General features: G+C 40.6%; 1 protein-coding gene across 1 annotated transcript; it reads right to left on the bottom strand.

Annotated features, from left to right (window-relative positions):
- Positions 1–546: 546 nt before the first annotated feature.
- On the bottom strand, positions 547–11327 carry LOC145458796 (pyridoxal 5'-phosphate synthase subunit SNZERR-like). Its single transcript, XM_080337286.1, has 11 exons — positions 11221–11327; positions 11064–11137; positions 9893–9928; positions 9727–9827; positions 9587–9667; positions 5869–5989; positions 4494–4624; positions 2052–2174; positions 1868–1943; positions 1625–1803; positions 547–675 (listed from the first exon to the last, which is right to left on the bottom strand). The coding sequence occupies exons 2-11, from the start codon at positions 11092–11094 to the stop codon at positions 613–615; spliced, it is 942 nt and encodes a 313-aa protein (XP_080193412.1). The 5' UTR covers positions 11095–11137; positions 11221–11327; the 3' UTR covers positions 547–612.
- Positions 11328–14013: the final 2686 nt, after the last annotated feature.

A 14013-nucleotide genomic window follows, 5' to 3' on the forward strand; every position in this document is an offset into this window, starting at 1 on the left:
CTGGTGCATAAATGCGATAAATTTCAACTAAAGATGTTATAATGAAGTAAAAATTGTAATATATGAAAAAGGTTCACAGTGCAGAACCTACCAAGGTTCGCTTGTGAACGTGAACCTCTAAATTTCGGAGGTTTACTCACAGAACGCGAACGTGAACCTCACGTTCACACCATCCCTATTTCCACACATCCGCGTACCACCCCTGATTATTCGGGTGTGAATATACAGTATACTATACACCCATGGCAACACGATAACAGAACCAACCTCACACTTAAACAGGGGTACTAAACGAGTACATTTTAATCCGAATTATGCATGCACTTCGGAACGTATATACAATATACATACATGTAGGCACATAGGACTTGTGACCACGATATAATTCTGAGCTATATGATCTGTTTTCCTGTACACCCTTTTCGGCCCTTTTCTGTAAAACTATCTCAACAAAAGTAACGGCGGACTTTAGCCAGAAATGACTCTGCATGATTCCAACTGCACTGTGAACGTGCCGCCTGGTTCTAGCGTGAATCAGAACCGCGCTTACTATTCAAAGTTCAATAGTACGATTGTATTCGCAACTGAAAACGTGATAACTCCACTCCTCTGTTATTTCATGCCGGCTTCTTTGGTCGCCCAGATTTCTTTCAAATTGTCGCAATTAATCCCGACCTGAAACAAATCATCACGATCAGCTGTCGGAGACTACATAACCGCATATGAACAACTGATTTCATCCATACATGTGGCTAAAGGCAAGGCTGCAAAGTAAAATTGCTATCAAACACGAGCGCGTCGACAAGGTCACTATTTTCCCGCCTCACCCACCAAATATGGGAATGGTTTTGTCACAGCGCTATCAACTACGTGTTGGATGAGGCATGCCATTGCAGGTAGGAACCGGGTCAGGTCGTGCCGTACATTCGGAGGTTATAGTAGTGAATGTCGAAAAAATTCGGTTGCTTGTTGGTCCAGAGCTATACTTCTTGGAACTACCCGAGTATTGTTCAGCACGCATTTTAGTCGCGTTGATGTCTTATAATATGATATGATATTCATTGACTATAACCTTCTTGTTTCTTATAAAAATTAATGTTTTATTGTTTTTTAACGCAGTGTTGATGCACCGATACTCTGTATCAGAGGTGGGTAGACTTGCTTCATGCGCGAGAGGCATATAAAAAATCTTACTTTAAAATAGCCACAGCACAAAAATTCAAAAATACGAATTGATTCCGCCACAACGAAATTCAGGCTATCGAATGACCTTTATTATTGTGTGGTAATGCTGTGCCTCGCCACCTGGGCTGCAAGCAGTTTCAAATAAGGCTGATATGACGTCAAAGAAGTGCGGAGGCTGCATTCATTAAAGAGCCGCAATTTGCCCACTCCAGTTCTATAGCAATGTGCTAGATATGTAATGTTGTTTGATTTTCGTGTTTGTGACTTAGCGAACATTTGGGGTTCCCCGATGGCTTGCGGATTAGTGCAAGTGTTCGCTGGTCAATGTTAAGAACCGCTGCACTGGCCCTGTAATTGGAATACTGTCTTGACAATGGAATGGATATCGAGTATACATTAACATAACGGATGAAAATAATTTTAACATTAAAACACACACCATCGGTTCGCCAAGATCCTCCGATAATTGAGCCATTTTTTCGTGATCATTATAGTGGACAACCGACTGCACCATAGCGTTGGCTCTCTTCACTGGATTGGAGCTCTTGAAAATGCCGGATCCCACAAAAACACCGTCGACACCTAACTGCATCAACATTGACACGTCGGCAGGAGTAGCTGTGCAGAAAGGGAAGTTTGTATTTCGGACACGCTGCTGGCAAAGATGCAAATTCAAACATACCTAATCCGCCTGCCGCGAAATTGACAACGGGAAGTCTTCCTAGCTTGGCAGTGTGTCGCAACAAATCAACCGGTACCTAATAACAAAAAGGAAGTATGTGACAAGGAATCGTTGTTTAAATACAAAAAGACCGTCTTAATAATTGAGTGTTCTCAGAAGTTTCCATCAAACGCAATGACTTCACCTGAAGTTTCTTAGCGTACGAGTAAAGTTCCTCGTCGTCCATAGCTTGCGCGTGTCGAATTTCGCGTTTGATGCATCGCGCGTGTCGTACTGCCTCGACCACATTGCCGGTACCGGCCTCGCCCTGCAGACAAATTCATCAGACGTGGTCAGTAACGAAGTGCTACTATTGTTGTTTGTTAGAGTTATTCATGGTGTTTATCGACTACAGTGGTCTTTACACCAGGCCGATATTTCTTATTATTTTATTCCGTAGCTGCAGACTTGTAGAACTTGTAGAACTCCTAGGCTTTTGAAGACACCGCTTTCGCGGATGGAATGACGAGGAGGAGCCCAGAAAAACCTCCAACACTTCGGTAGGAATTCTGGAGTCGACCTCAGTCAGACTCGAACCCACAACCCATTGGTGTTGTAGTTGTGGATTATACCACTACGCTATCTCGCCACTTGCTACTAGTGTTCGTATAGCACCGCTATCGGTTATTTGGTGTATAGCGTCGACACAAGAATACATGAAAGAAGGCTGCAAAATTTCGCAAGGGAAGACATTGTAAATGCAGACACAATCCTTACAAAAACGGCACGACTTAAAACTCTATATTCTTCATAGTGTTGCTGTATAGAGTGGGATATCTGCAGCTGTACCCCACAATTGTAACTTACACTCAAATGTAAATTTTGATAGCATATTGTTATTATCCATTGATCGCTAGCACCTAGCAGCAACTACTTATGTTTCGAAATGGCCGTAAACGAGGTGGCCATTGGTAAGTGACAAACTAGTTATATTTTTTCGGCGTACTCAGTAGGTTTTGCGTTCTTGCACTATTTACTGAAATGGTTATGCTTTTAGACTGTTTCCAATGCTACTTGACGAGTCTGTAGGCAAAACTGCTCGCTTTTCGCACGTCAGATATTGAAAAGTATAAAGCAGTTTTGGAATTTGTTTGTATCTCATTTATGTGCGAGATTATCATGAGACCCGCATGGAATAGTTTCTGTAGCGCGGTAACGATATACATTTTCGAAGATTCTGCATATTTGGTGTGTCATTAGTCCTTTTGCGTAAATCGCGAAGATACATCAATGCAATCTCGAAGGTAGCCAACACCGATTACCTTCGAAAAGTATGCCAGCCCCCAACAACCGTATTTATTCTTTCGAAATTGGCTACTCGAGTACTCTTCAGACCTTTCATTTTCCACTTGCACTTGATGTAGTTTTGACATGGCTTCGGAATTGCTACTTCGACTTTGATTGAGTAGAAATTTTGGGCGCTACTTCAACTAGAGTCGCAACGCTGACTGCTTTGATCACCTCTAAATATCGTGACAATTGATCACCACAATCACGTGTTTATTGTTAAACTGGCTGATAAAAGTACGCTTGGTCGTAGCGAGATCGCGTAAGTCACTGGAAATAATGGAGGATTTCAAGTCGAACATGGTTAAAAGTGAAACCTGTAGTCAGGTTAAAGACAAACAGTACCATATCGGTGGTGCTTTGAGTCGAAATTCATACACAGTGCTCTAATAACCAGAAGTGCATGAGTTACGCTTATGCAATGATATCTACCTTACAGTTTGAGTGCACCAACAATATCGACATGTGCACAGGTGTATACTGTATATACATAACGGCACGATCAATTGTGACGTAGTGAACGCAGATGACGGCGCAATTTCCATTACGAACAAGAGAGGTAATTGATCGTAAAAATAATTTGTTTGCACATGCAATAGTCCTAGTCGCGGTATCTGGTACACTCCAAGAAATAGGTACAACCTTGGCTACGGTGTACCATACAACTGATTGAAAAGCACTGCTCTAGCGAGACGATGCTTGTTGGTTGTTTCGTTCACGCCAAACTAGACTAGACCAATTAGAGCGAAAAACAGGTAATCTACAATTCTAATCTAATTTGTGAAATGGGTCTATGTTCTCATTTTAAATCTAATCTAACGAACGGTTTTCCGGATAGACTAAATGAGCACCGTACAGTACGAAACGAGCCAAGATTGGTTTGATATGAATCGAACTTGATTCTCGCAGTATTTCTTTCAAATGCAGATTTTAAATCAATTTCCAGGTTTTCGCGAATAATTGCAATTGCAATTGCAAAATTAGATTTCCAATTCTTGTTCACGGTATTTCAGCTGCTACACGACGGGCGTGTTTTCGTCCTATTCACGAGTTGCTGATGTATCGAGGATTTTGTGAGTCTGCGCGGCAGACACCACTTGGAGATCTCGAGTTAACGTGGTAGTGTTCTGTTGTAGGATTCGATGTTTCACTTCATCATACGACCGCCCGCGTTACGTGCGGGAATGTCATGCCTGCGGTATTATCGACTTCATCACACGAGGTAACAGATAGCAAACCGAGACATCGATTTATATCATTCGAGTTCATTCGAGTGCATAAAGGATGTGCTCAAACAAACCTTGGTTCTGATCATGGCAGCTCCTTCCGAGATTCGTCTCAAAGCCTCGCCGAGATTTCTGGCGCCGCACACGAACGGGATTTTGAACTTGTGTTTGTCGACGTGGTGCTCTTCGTCGGCAAACGTTAACACTGTTACAATACTCGATTAAAGTGGCAGACTTGGATAAGTAAATTAAAGCGAAATGCCGGTAATATGGCTCTGATCGAATTTGTGAAATGTTTTTATGCTTATATTAATTCTAATCTAGTGGTAAACATTTTCAGAGAAAACATTACACGAAAACTGTATAGCGCGAAACGAGCCAAGCTTGGTGTAACTGTTTTGGAAATTCCGTACATAAATGGCTCTCTTTGTGAGCCCGAATCAGGTTTTCGACTGTATTCACATTCACACCGTTCGTTCGCATACCAGGCGTACTCAATCGAAAACCGCCTCCAACGCTCTCCCCAGATGTTCATCGTTATGCAACATTGAGTTTTACTGCTAGCCAAATAATCAAACAACGAATAGACTAATTATGCAGAGACACTTATTGAGTGCAAGTGTAGGCGACAATGTAGTGACTTTACTATCAATTTTTTTCGGGAGTAGGAGGTTAGCGCGTTCGATGCCTGTGGTTTGCGGCCCTGGGGGGTAACAAAGTTTGGGAAACACCGGCGCGCAACCATCGTTATAAATCCAACGTACCGAAGTTTATTCGTGCTCCATTTGCGCTTTTTCAAATTTGTCTAGTATCATTTGAATTAAAATGGTGTGTTCGATTTATACCGCGGTATAATTTTGAGGTAGACTTTTCCCTGGGACTACAATCATTGCCGTTCCACGGCCGAGTCATATTCGCAATTAATTATGTTGTTGTATAGCATTAGGGGAATTCGTCGATAAGTTTTGCGACACAGGGGTCGGATATTCTGCTCATTGCTTATTGTTCAGTAAGGTAATCATTGAAATCGTTTTCTAAACTTATTTACGGAGCGTGATTGTTGAATACCCGTTATCATCCAACCAAAGTGACTACATTTCGCGCCAACAGGAAGTATCGAGCATACGGCGAAAGTCATAGCTGACAGTTTAAGTGGTAGTTGGCCATTTTAATGTGATTTGCTGCATTTCTCGCGCGCCTAGTTGTGATATATTTGTTGACCTAATCACAAGCAAACGCGAGTGTTTAATTGACAATATTTCACCACGACTCCTACTGTCGTTAAATTATATCGCAGACTTGAGGTGTTTGAACAAATGAACATGTGAACTGAAAAACATACTTACGTTCAAAAGGAGCTTGCATACAAATAAAATACGCGTCCGGGATTACTGTCCTGCATCTAGCATGTTACATCACAACTTTTCATGTAGATACTAGCAATGGTACCTTCCGATTCGTCGATCATGTCAACGCCCAAAGCTTCCAAGATCTGGGCTTCGCCGAAATGTCCGATTCGCACTTTCGCCATTACAGGAATGCTGACGGCCGCCATGATCTCTTTGATGAGCTGTATGAAACGTGGCATTCTGTCAAACAACTCGCCAATGCAAGAAGCCTGTTCTGATGGATTGTAGCGAGGATGGAAACCAGAGAATTTATGCAATCGCCAACACATAACTTATGGGTGCCTTTATTTTGTACATGCAAGCTAATGAAAAGCTAATGCAGCTAATTAAGCTAAGGAAAAGCTAATTAAGCTAATGAAAGGCTAATTAAGCTAATGAAAAGCTAAGTAAGCTAATGAAAAGCTAATGAAAAGCTAATTAAGCTAATGAAAAAGTAAGCTAATGAAAAGTAAACTAATGAAAAGCTAATGAAGCTAATTAAGCTAATGAAAAGCTAATGAAAAGCTAATTAAGCTAATGAAAAAGTAAGCTAATGAAAAGTAAGCTAATGAAAAAGTAAGCTAATGAAAAGTAAGCTAATGAAAAGCTAATGAAGCTAATTAAAAGCTAATTAAGCTAATCAAAAGCTAATGAAAAGCTAATGCAGCTAATTAAGCTAAGGAAAAGCGAATTAAGCTAATGAAAAGCTAATGAAAAGCTAATTAAGCTAATGAAAAAGTAAGCTAATGAAAAGTAAACTAATGAAAAGCTTATGAAGCTAATTAAGCTAATGAAAAGCTAAGTAAGCTAATGAAAAGCTAATGAAAAGCTAAGTAAGCTAATGAAAAGCTAATGAAAAGCTAATTAAGCTAATGAAAAAGTAAGCTAATGAAAAGTAAGCTAATTAAGGTAATGAGAAGTAAGCTAATCAAAAGCTAATGAAAACCTAATGAAACAAGGCAATGAAAAACTAATGAAGCTAATGTAACAAGGAAGCTAATTGAACACCACGCATCGAAAAACTTCGCTGATTGCAATTGCGAAATGTGTGCGTTTGTTGATTGACGCTGAATTGGTATCTTTGAAATAATAATTATTAACCGACATCAATGCCAGCCTCGTTTATAAATAAACTATGCTGCGAGTACTATCTCGCGATATTATTGAAAATACTCGTGATATACTCATTTACGACTATGAAAATGTTGCTACTTTATCGTTCCCAATGACTATGAAAATTATTATATTTGGAACCACTACACATCGCCGATTTTGGGTTGAACATTGTGCCAATGAAAACGTAGCTTTCTCTTTACAAAATATATTGACCCTACATTGCTTAGCTAGACCAGTTATCGAACTTTTTCACTCCTGCGAACTGTTTGCTCTGGTTAAACCTCTACTCTACCAAACGATAGCTGTCCCGACAACCCATGGTCGATAGGCTATACCTTGCCCCTCCCTGTGAAATATTATAAAGCAGAAATGATACGTGAATATCCCAATTCAGCGCAGCAAATATATGCAATTACAAAGTAGTACATATACGGACGTTTTCAACGTTAGTTTACTCATTGCTCATTATCAGGATGACAATGGTGCCGATGTCTCACTAGTACGTCATTTAGGTTTCGCAAAGGTAACGAAAAAGAAGTCTTCCCAATTTTGAAATTATGCGCAGAATGATTCAGTTCTAAAGAAAACGATCAATAATCTAAATTATAATCTGTCGATCATGATGTGAAGTTTATTTGTAAACTAAAAATTACTGTCAAGCCCGCAACCAATATCCACGCGAATTCGGTTTACCAGACATATCACGTGCCGAAACGGGTTAATCCAGTTTTGTATGATGCGTTGATTGATAGCAGGCATGCTGGAGCTTGTGAGACAATGCTGTTTTCAAATCCTCCTTGCCTTCCTAACTAATTACCATCAAGAAATGAACTCCCTTTGAAATATCGTTGATGTTCATGTTCGTTCACGCTATCAAATTCAGTTTGCAAACATAACCGGCCACATTATCATGTTAGGCGTGCTGGCACTTTAGCACCGAGTAGGCAGAAAAACTTCGTCAGAGATCACCGCTGTATGTAGTGGCGAGATAACGCAGTGGTATAATCCACAGCTGCAACACCAATGGGTTGTGACCGACCGAGGTCGACTCCAGAATTCCTACCTAGGTGGCATCTCATCCGTGTAAGCGGTGCCTTATAAAAGCCAAGAATGTGGGCCGTTGTACAAGTCGGCCGCTACGGAATAGAAATGTAGAAAATTGCCTGGTGTAAATGACCATAGTAGTCAAGACACACCATCAACACCTCAAAACAAACCTGTCGGTGCCGTCAAATCTTCCGGTTTGCAGGGTGCAGTTAGGTCTGAATTGGCACTATTGCAATCATAATTCAAAAATCCCTATTGAGAATCGAATATCCAGATTCTAAACTTGGATTTAAAATTTCGGATTTGATACATCCAGAATCATATGAGCAAAATACTAACCTGGACTTACTTCCTTGCTTCATTGGCTTCATTTTTACATTCGCTGGTTTCATTAGCTTTTCATTAGCTTAATTAGCTTCATTAGCTTTTCATTAGCTTACTTTTCATTAGCTTACTTTTTCATTAGCTTTTCATTAGCTTTTCATTAGCTTACTTAGCTTTTCATTAGCTTAATTAGCTTCATTAGCTTTTCATTAGCTTACTTTTCATTAGCTTACTTTTTCATTAGCTTAATTAGCTTTTCATTAGCTTTTCATTAGCTTTTCATTAGCTTACTTAGCTTTTCATTAGCTTAATTAGCCTTTCATTAGCTTAATTAGCTTTTCCTTAGCTTAATTAGCTGCATTAGCTTTTCATTAGCTTGCATGTACAAAATAAAGGCACCCCTTATGGGTGCCTTTTCATTAGCTTAATTAGCTTCATTAGCTTTTCATTAGCTTACTTTTCATTAGCTTACTTTTTCATTAGCTTAATTAGCTTTTCATTAGCTTTTCATTAGCTTTTCATTAGCTTACTTAGCTTTTCATTAGCTTAATTAGCCTTTCATTAGCTTAATTAGCTTTTCCTTAGCTTAATTAGCTGCATTAGCTTTTCATTAGCTTGCATGTACAAAATAAAGGCACCCTAACTTATGGGCCAAAAGAATACGCTGATGTTGCCTCGGTAACCGCCCTGCTGCAGACACGCACATGTCGGCCGTAACAACCTATGTGAAGGCTAAATTGGGATTTGATATTTAGGCCAGATTTGGTTGGACCACATAGACACTTTGATACTTTGAAATATAGAATTTAACTAAGAAGTTTCAATTTTTACGCGTACTTGAGAATATGTATCATTGTTGGTGTGCGACTTGAATATGTTAATCCAGGAAATCATATGGATACAAATGACCTTTAATCGTTTATTTATCATAGGATATGTGTCAATGCTGATAATCGCTAAGGAAAACGCAGTCGTGAACTGGCGCGAATACGCTCTAAATAAGGCGGCCGTGACCTGATTTCCGGCTTGATTAAATAAACCTGGCCAACATGCCGATCCAAATCCGATACAATGTGTGACTTGCAAACAGCCTTGTGAAAGTTATCACTTCACTAGAGTGAAGTCGATAACCCTAATTACTCTATGCAAGCTATCGACAACCAACGAATGACAGTAAATAACCATCAAGATATTTGACATGTCCTGTATTAAATGACTCGCACACAACATCTCAATTTGGCCTACGCAAACATTAGCACATTTTGAGAGATTCAGTTTGACAACATACTGACCTTGGGGTCTGACATTCGTGACACGCCCCCGCATTTTCTGATATCAGCCGGCACTCTTTCCAACGCCATCACGGCACAAGCCTGGCAGAACAAAATACAAATGGTGTGACGCAGCAACGGTTAAAATATGAAGAACTTACTCCGGCTTCCTCGGCTATTTTTGCTTGCTCCGCATTGATTACGTCCATAATCAAACCACCTTTGGTCATCTGAGCCAAGCCTGCCTTTACTTTATACGAGCCTATTTCGATAAAAATGAGAAAATATGCTTGATTTGAAAATAACTAGGGATTACGGACCACAAACCTATGCCGAAGCCGCTCGTAGAGTGGTGTTGTTCCACTAAAAATGCAAGATGTAATAGTAAGAAATTCAGGTTCGTCGGTTAAATAATTGTGCGCGTACATGACTAAGGTAAATCTGGGTACTTTGAAGACAAACGAATCAATGCGCAATAACTACTCGCTATGTGTTGGAAAATGGATGTTGTATGAGACTGTAAGGCCTTTCGCACAAACCTACCAGTCCAAAATGCCCATAATGAAACACCGCGGGCCTTACGTAGCATTTGAGCACTACATAACACCCCAAGCCGGAGTAGTATGTGTTTGGGTGTTACTCTATCTATAACAATGCCTCAAGTGTCACCCGTTAGAATCGCCTGAATGTAAATAGTGGGAGGGGCGACGGAACAACGGGCGTTTCTACTGATTGAAAACGTCCAGCTGGATAGATTTTGATCAATTATACACCATTATCCGAAATATATATTTGTGCGGAGAATCAAGCGAGTGTTATGTGTGAATTTGCGTCTATCTTAACGGAGAATGTCGAATTCGCGTACAATATATCAAATTAGCAATTTTACGGTTGTGGTGATTGACGTACCACCTGCATTGTTCGCTGGAAGTCATTAGATCACATTACAAAGGGCGTTACGTTACCTCGTGTGTTATTGGTCCATCGCTGTTAACGAAAAATGGATATTATGTAATGATGTGAATCGCATCCGAAATCCGAAATCAGATTAAGCGAATCTCACAAGCGTAGCCAGGACGAAAATATGGTAGTTGAATATTAGAGGCGTGAAAATGTAAACAAATGTCGTGACGTAACGGGCTATTGCGTCGTAGTGGACACGGTTGGCGTCACAATATCAAAGCGCGAGAGTGCCTTTTGCACTCTGACTGCTCCAGTGCTGACGCAATCGCAGTCACACATTACGTCGGTAAAACTTCTGATGCACTCTAGACACTGGTGCGCTTATAGCGGCTCCATTAACTAGCGCATTCAAACACCATGCTTTTTAGAATGGTAGTCTCGACTCGGAGTCGTAGGTAAATCATGAAATCAAGTACAATGAAATTCGATGTCAATATTACAGTTTACACACGCGGTACCAGTTGCATCCTTGGCTAGTTAACAATGAGTGCTATACGTGAGATGACAGTATATTTGTAACGCTAGTGGCACTTACCTCCATTGCTCGTAGCAGCTAAATTGCTCATTTCACTGGTTTATAATTTAATTTCTGGTATAACTTAGTAAGATCTGTAATAAGAGGCACATATATAGTGAATTCGAAACCCGGTTTCGTGGCAATCCCCTTGTCCATGAACCAAATAGCAACTTACGTTTCAATTTACGAGCACCACTCACAAGGACGCAGCAATCAATTTGCCTTCTGACATGTGGTCGAAGTGCTTATATAATGACAGCTAAAGTTCCGGAAACACGAATTTTCGATACGGACTTCTATCCTGCCATCTCGTAACGACACTTTCTAGCCCCTCATACCAGTCGCTATATCGATCGAGCAATTTCGATATTATGCAACCCAGAAGACAGAAGCACGTGGGAAGTCGCTCGTTCATTTCGAACTCTGCCAAATACTTTTTCTGGGAAAACACACCTCCATATTCATTCAGTCTCTCCTTTTGCGTATTCATTCAATATGTGGTTTTAGTAGGTTTACGTCACGTCGATCACAAAGGGTCACGTCGATCACGAAGGGTCACTGAAATTGTGATTAATTCCGGCTACCTTTTCAGTTCCATGTGTAAATGTGAAATAGTAAGGATTTTAACGTTGTTCGAGTATCGCAAGTAGCTACTTGAATATCTCGTCAATTTGGCTTGTGTCTTGTCACTTCACTCGCGTGTTTAAAACATGTTGTACAAGTAAACTGTGTGCAAGTTTACGTTTATTTGCATGCGACACTTGGCCATGTTTCACTGGAGCACGGGGATTAAGGCTAAGGTTGAGGTTGGGGTAATGGATTCGCCGATTCGGTAATTGTGAATTTCGAGGCTATAATTGCGATTAAGGTTCGTTCAGGGCAGTACGCGTACCATTTCAAGCGTTTTTGCTGAGCTCACGTACCACCTCGTTATATCAGCCGGGACAGAGGTAATTAGCTCGAAAGTCCTAAAGCAGCGGTCGGGAACGTTTTTTCTCCGAAGACCCAATATTGACCCCATTTTAACTCCCCAAGAGGCCTACATGTCAATAACTGTTACGTCACAATTGAAAATTCGTGACGTCATGTTAGCACTAAATTAAAACTTACTACATGTGATTAGTCGTGTGCATCACATTTTCTCCGTAAAAACTGGTATATATTGTTTGAAAAGATAACTCGAAACGAGAGGTAAGGCACAGAGGGGCCAAGCGTCACAATTGATAACGCAATTCATCGTAAATAGCTTAGAATTTTCTATAACTGATATCAATCGAATGCAACTGTCAAACTGATTCCGAAAATCTAAATAGGCCACTGATCGACTTCCCAATTCTCAAGGTATTCGGCAGTAACATACAGAGTTGCGCTACACGCATTCATTTTATCGCCGGTATTGCAGAGCTACTCATCAATCAAGAACGTGGATAGCTATGGCGTTGTTTGTAATTTGAGTTCGTAATTGTGAATGTCACGTCCACGGCAGTTCATTTGGCGCCGTAGATCAGGAAGACAATATCGCACCATTCAAGAGTTCGAGTCGGGTACATAGAATTCGCGAGTGATGTTATATGGTCGCCAGCCTTACATAGTAACTTAAATTTGAGGATTTGCAGGGGACAACAGGGGATCCAAGCCCTAAAACCTGAAACGGTAATGTCTTTACCTCTCAAAGACATGTTTATACTGCCACGAGAATAATTATTCTGGCCGTGATGAAAATTTACTAACAAGTCGCTGAAAATAAATATTTGGCAAAGAGTCATATCTTATACCCAAAAGAGCCATATATGGCTCGCGAGCCATATATTCCCGATCACTGTCCTAAAGGCTATTGTTTAGCTTGATCACAAGGTAATAGTCCCGGTATCAATTTGGCACAAATGGTTTGCTGCAAACGCAATATTTATTATGCTAATTTGGTATGGAATCTTTTGAAATTTTTACTAAAGACTTGCTATTAACAATGCCAGAGACAGTAAATCGCGCGAAGCGCAGAAATATTTACAGGGATTTGGAATATTTGTTCAAAAAAGTTCTGGTTGCTGTTATAAAATAACCTTAGCGAGCTTTCGTAAATAAAACGATGTCTATCCTGGCTCGAGCCGCGAGCAATCGAACATTGTAGATCAGGGGTCACCAACTTTTTTGCAACCGAGGGCTACTTTTGCGTAATGATTGAAGCGGCCGTTTACCGCCGTTTACCCGTATCACACTGTATTTCCGCTTTGATATTCATAGCACTGGGCAGGACTGGACAGTGGACATCATGTTATCTTTTTCTATAGCAGTCAGTGGGAAGCCTGACATTGTATGATATCAACTAGTGCGCTGTACTCTGGTATGTAACTTGACACTGCAATTCTGAGTGAGTGTTCCAGATGTGCATTGATGAAGCGTGTTTTGTGTTTGTTTTTGATGAAGTTCATGTCCGAAAAGGCCGATTCACAACGATAAGTTGAACCATAGACGCTTGCAACCTTCATAGCTGCTGCGCATACACCACTGTACTTTACCGTGTCAACAAGGCACCAAACGTTTGCTGCAGACTGAGGTGGGGGTCATTTTGCAGTGTTACAATTTCAATCTCCAACTGTTTAGCATCCAGAAATGACAAGATTTCATTATATCGGACAGCAGCAACGATTACATAAAGTTAGAAACCTGGTATACTAAACTGCGTTGAGTGTAACAGAAACAAGCTGTGTCAAAAGATGCAATACGCAATGGGTATACAGATATTCAAAATCTGCTAGTACTTCACGGCCATCTAACTCCGAATAGCAATATTGTTTACTACTTTGGCATTGTCCTGGACGTCGAGCTATCATAACCGAACCCCCCGCCATTTCAAGAAGACCGTGAATGGCATTCCGTCATGTCGCCTGTATAGGCAATGCGGCGTATCCTCAATTTCTGCCGGTGATTCTATCACATACATCTATATCAGAGGTCTCAAACTCAAATG

Source organism: Botryllus schlosseri, chromosome 16, assembly GCF_051294905.1.
Source record: "Botryllus schlosseri isolate E-star chromosome 16, Bs_hap1, whole genome shotgun sequence".
NCBI lineage: Eukaryota > Metazoa > Chordata > Ascidiacea > Stolidobranchia > Styelidae > Botryllus > Botryllus schlosseri.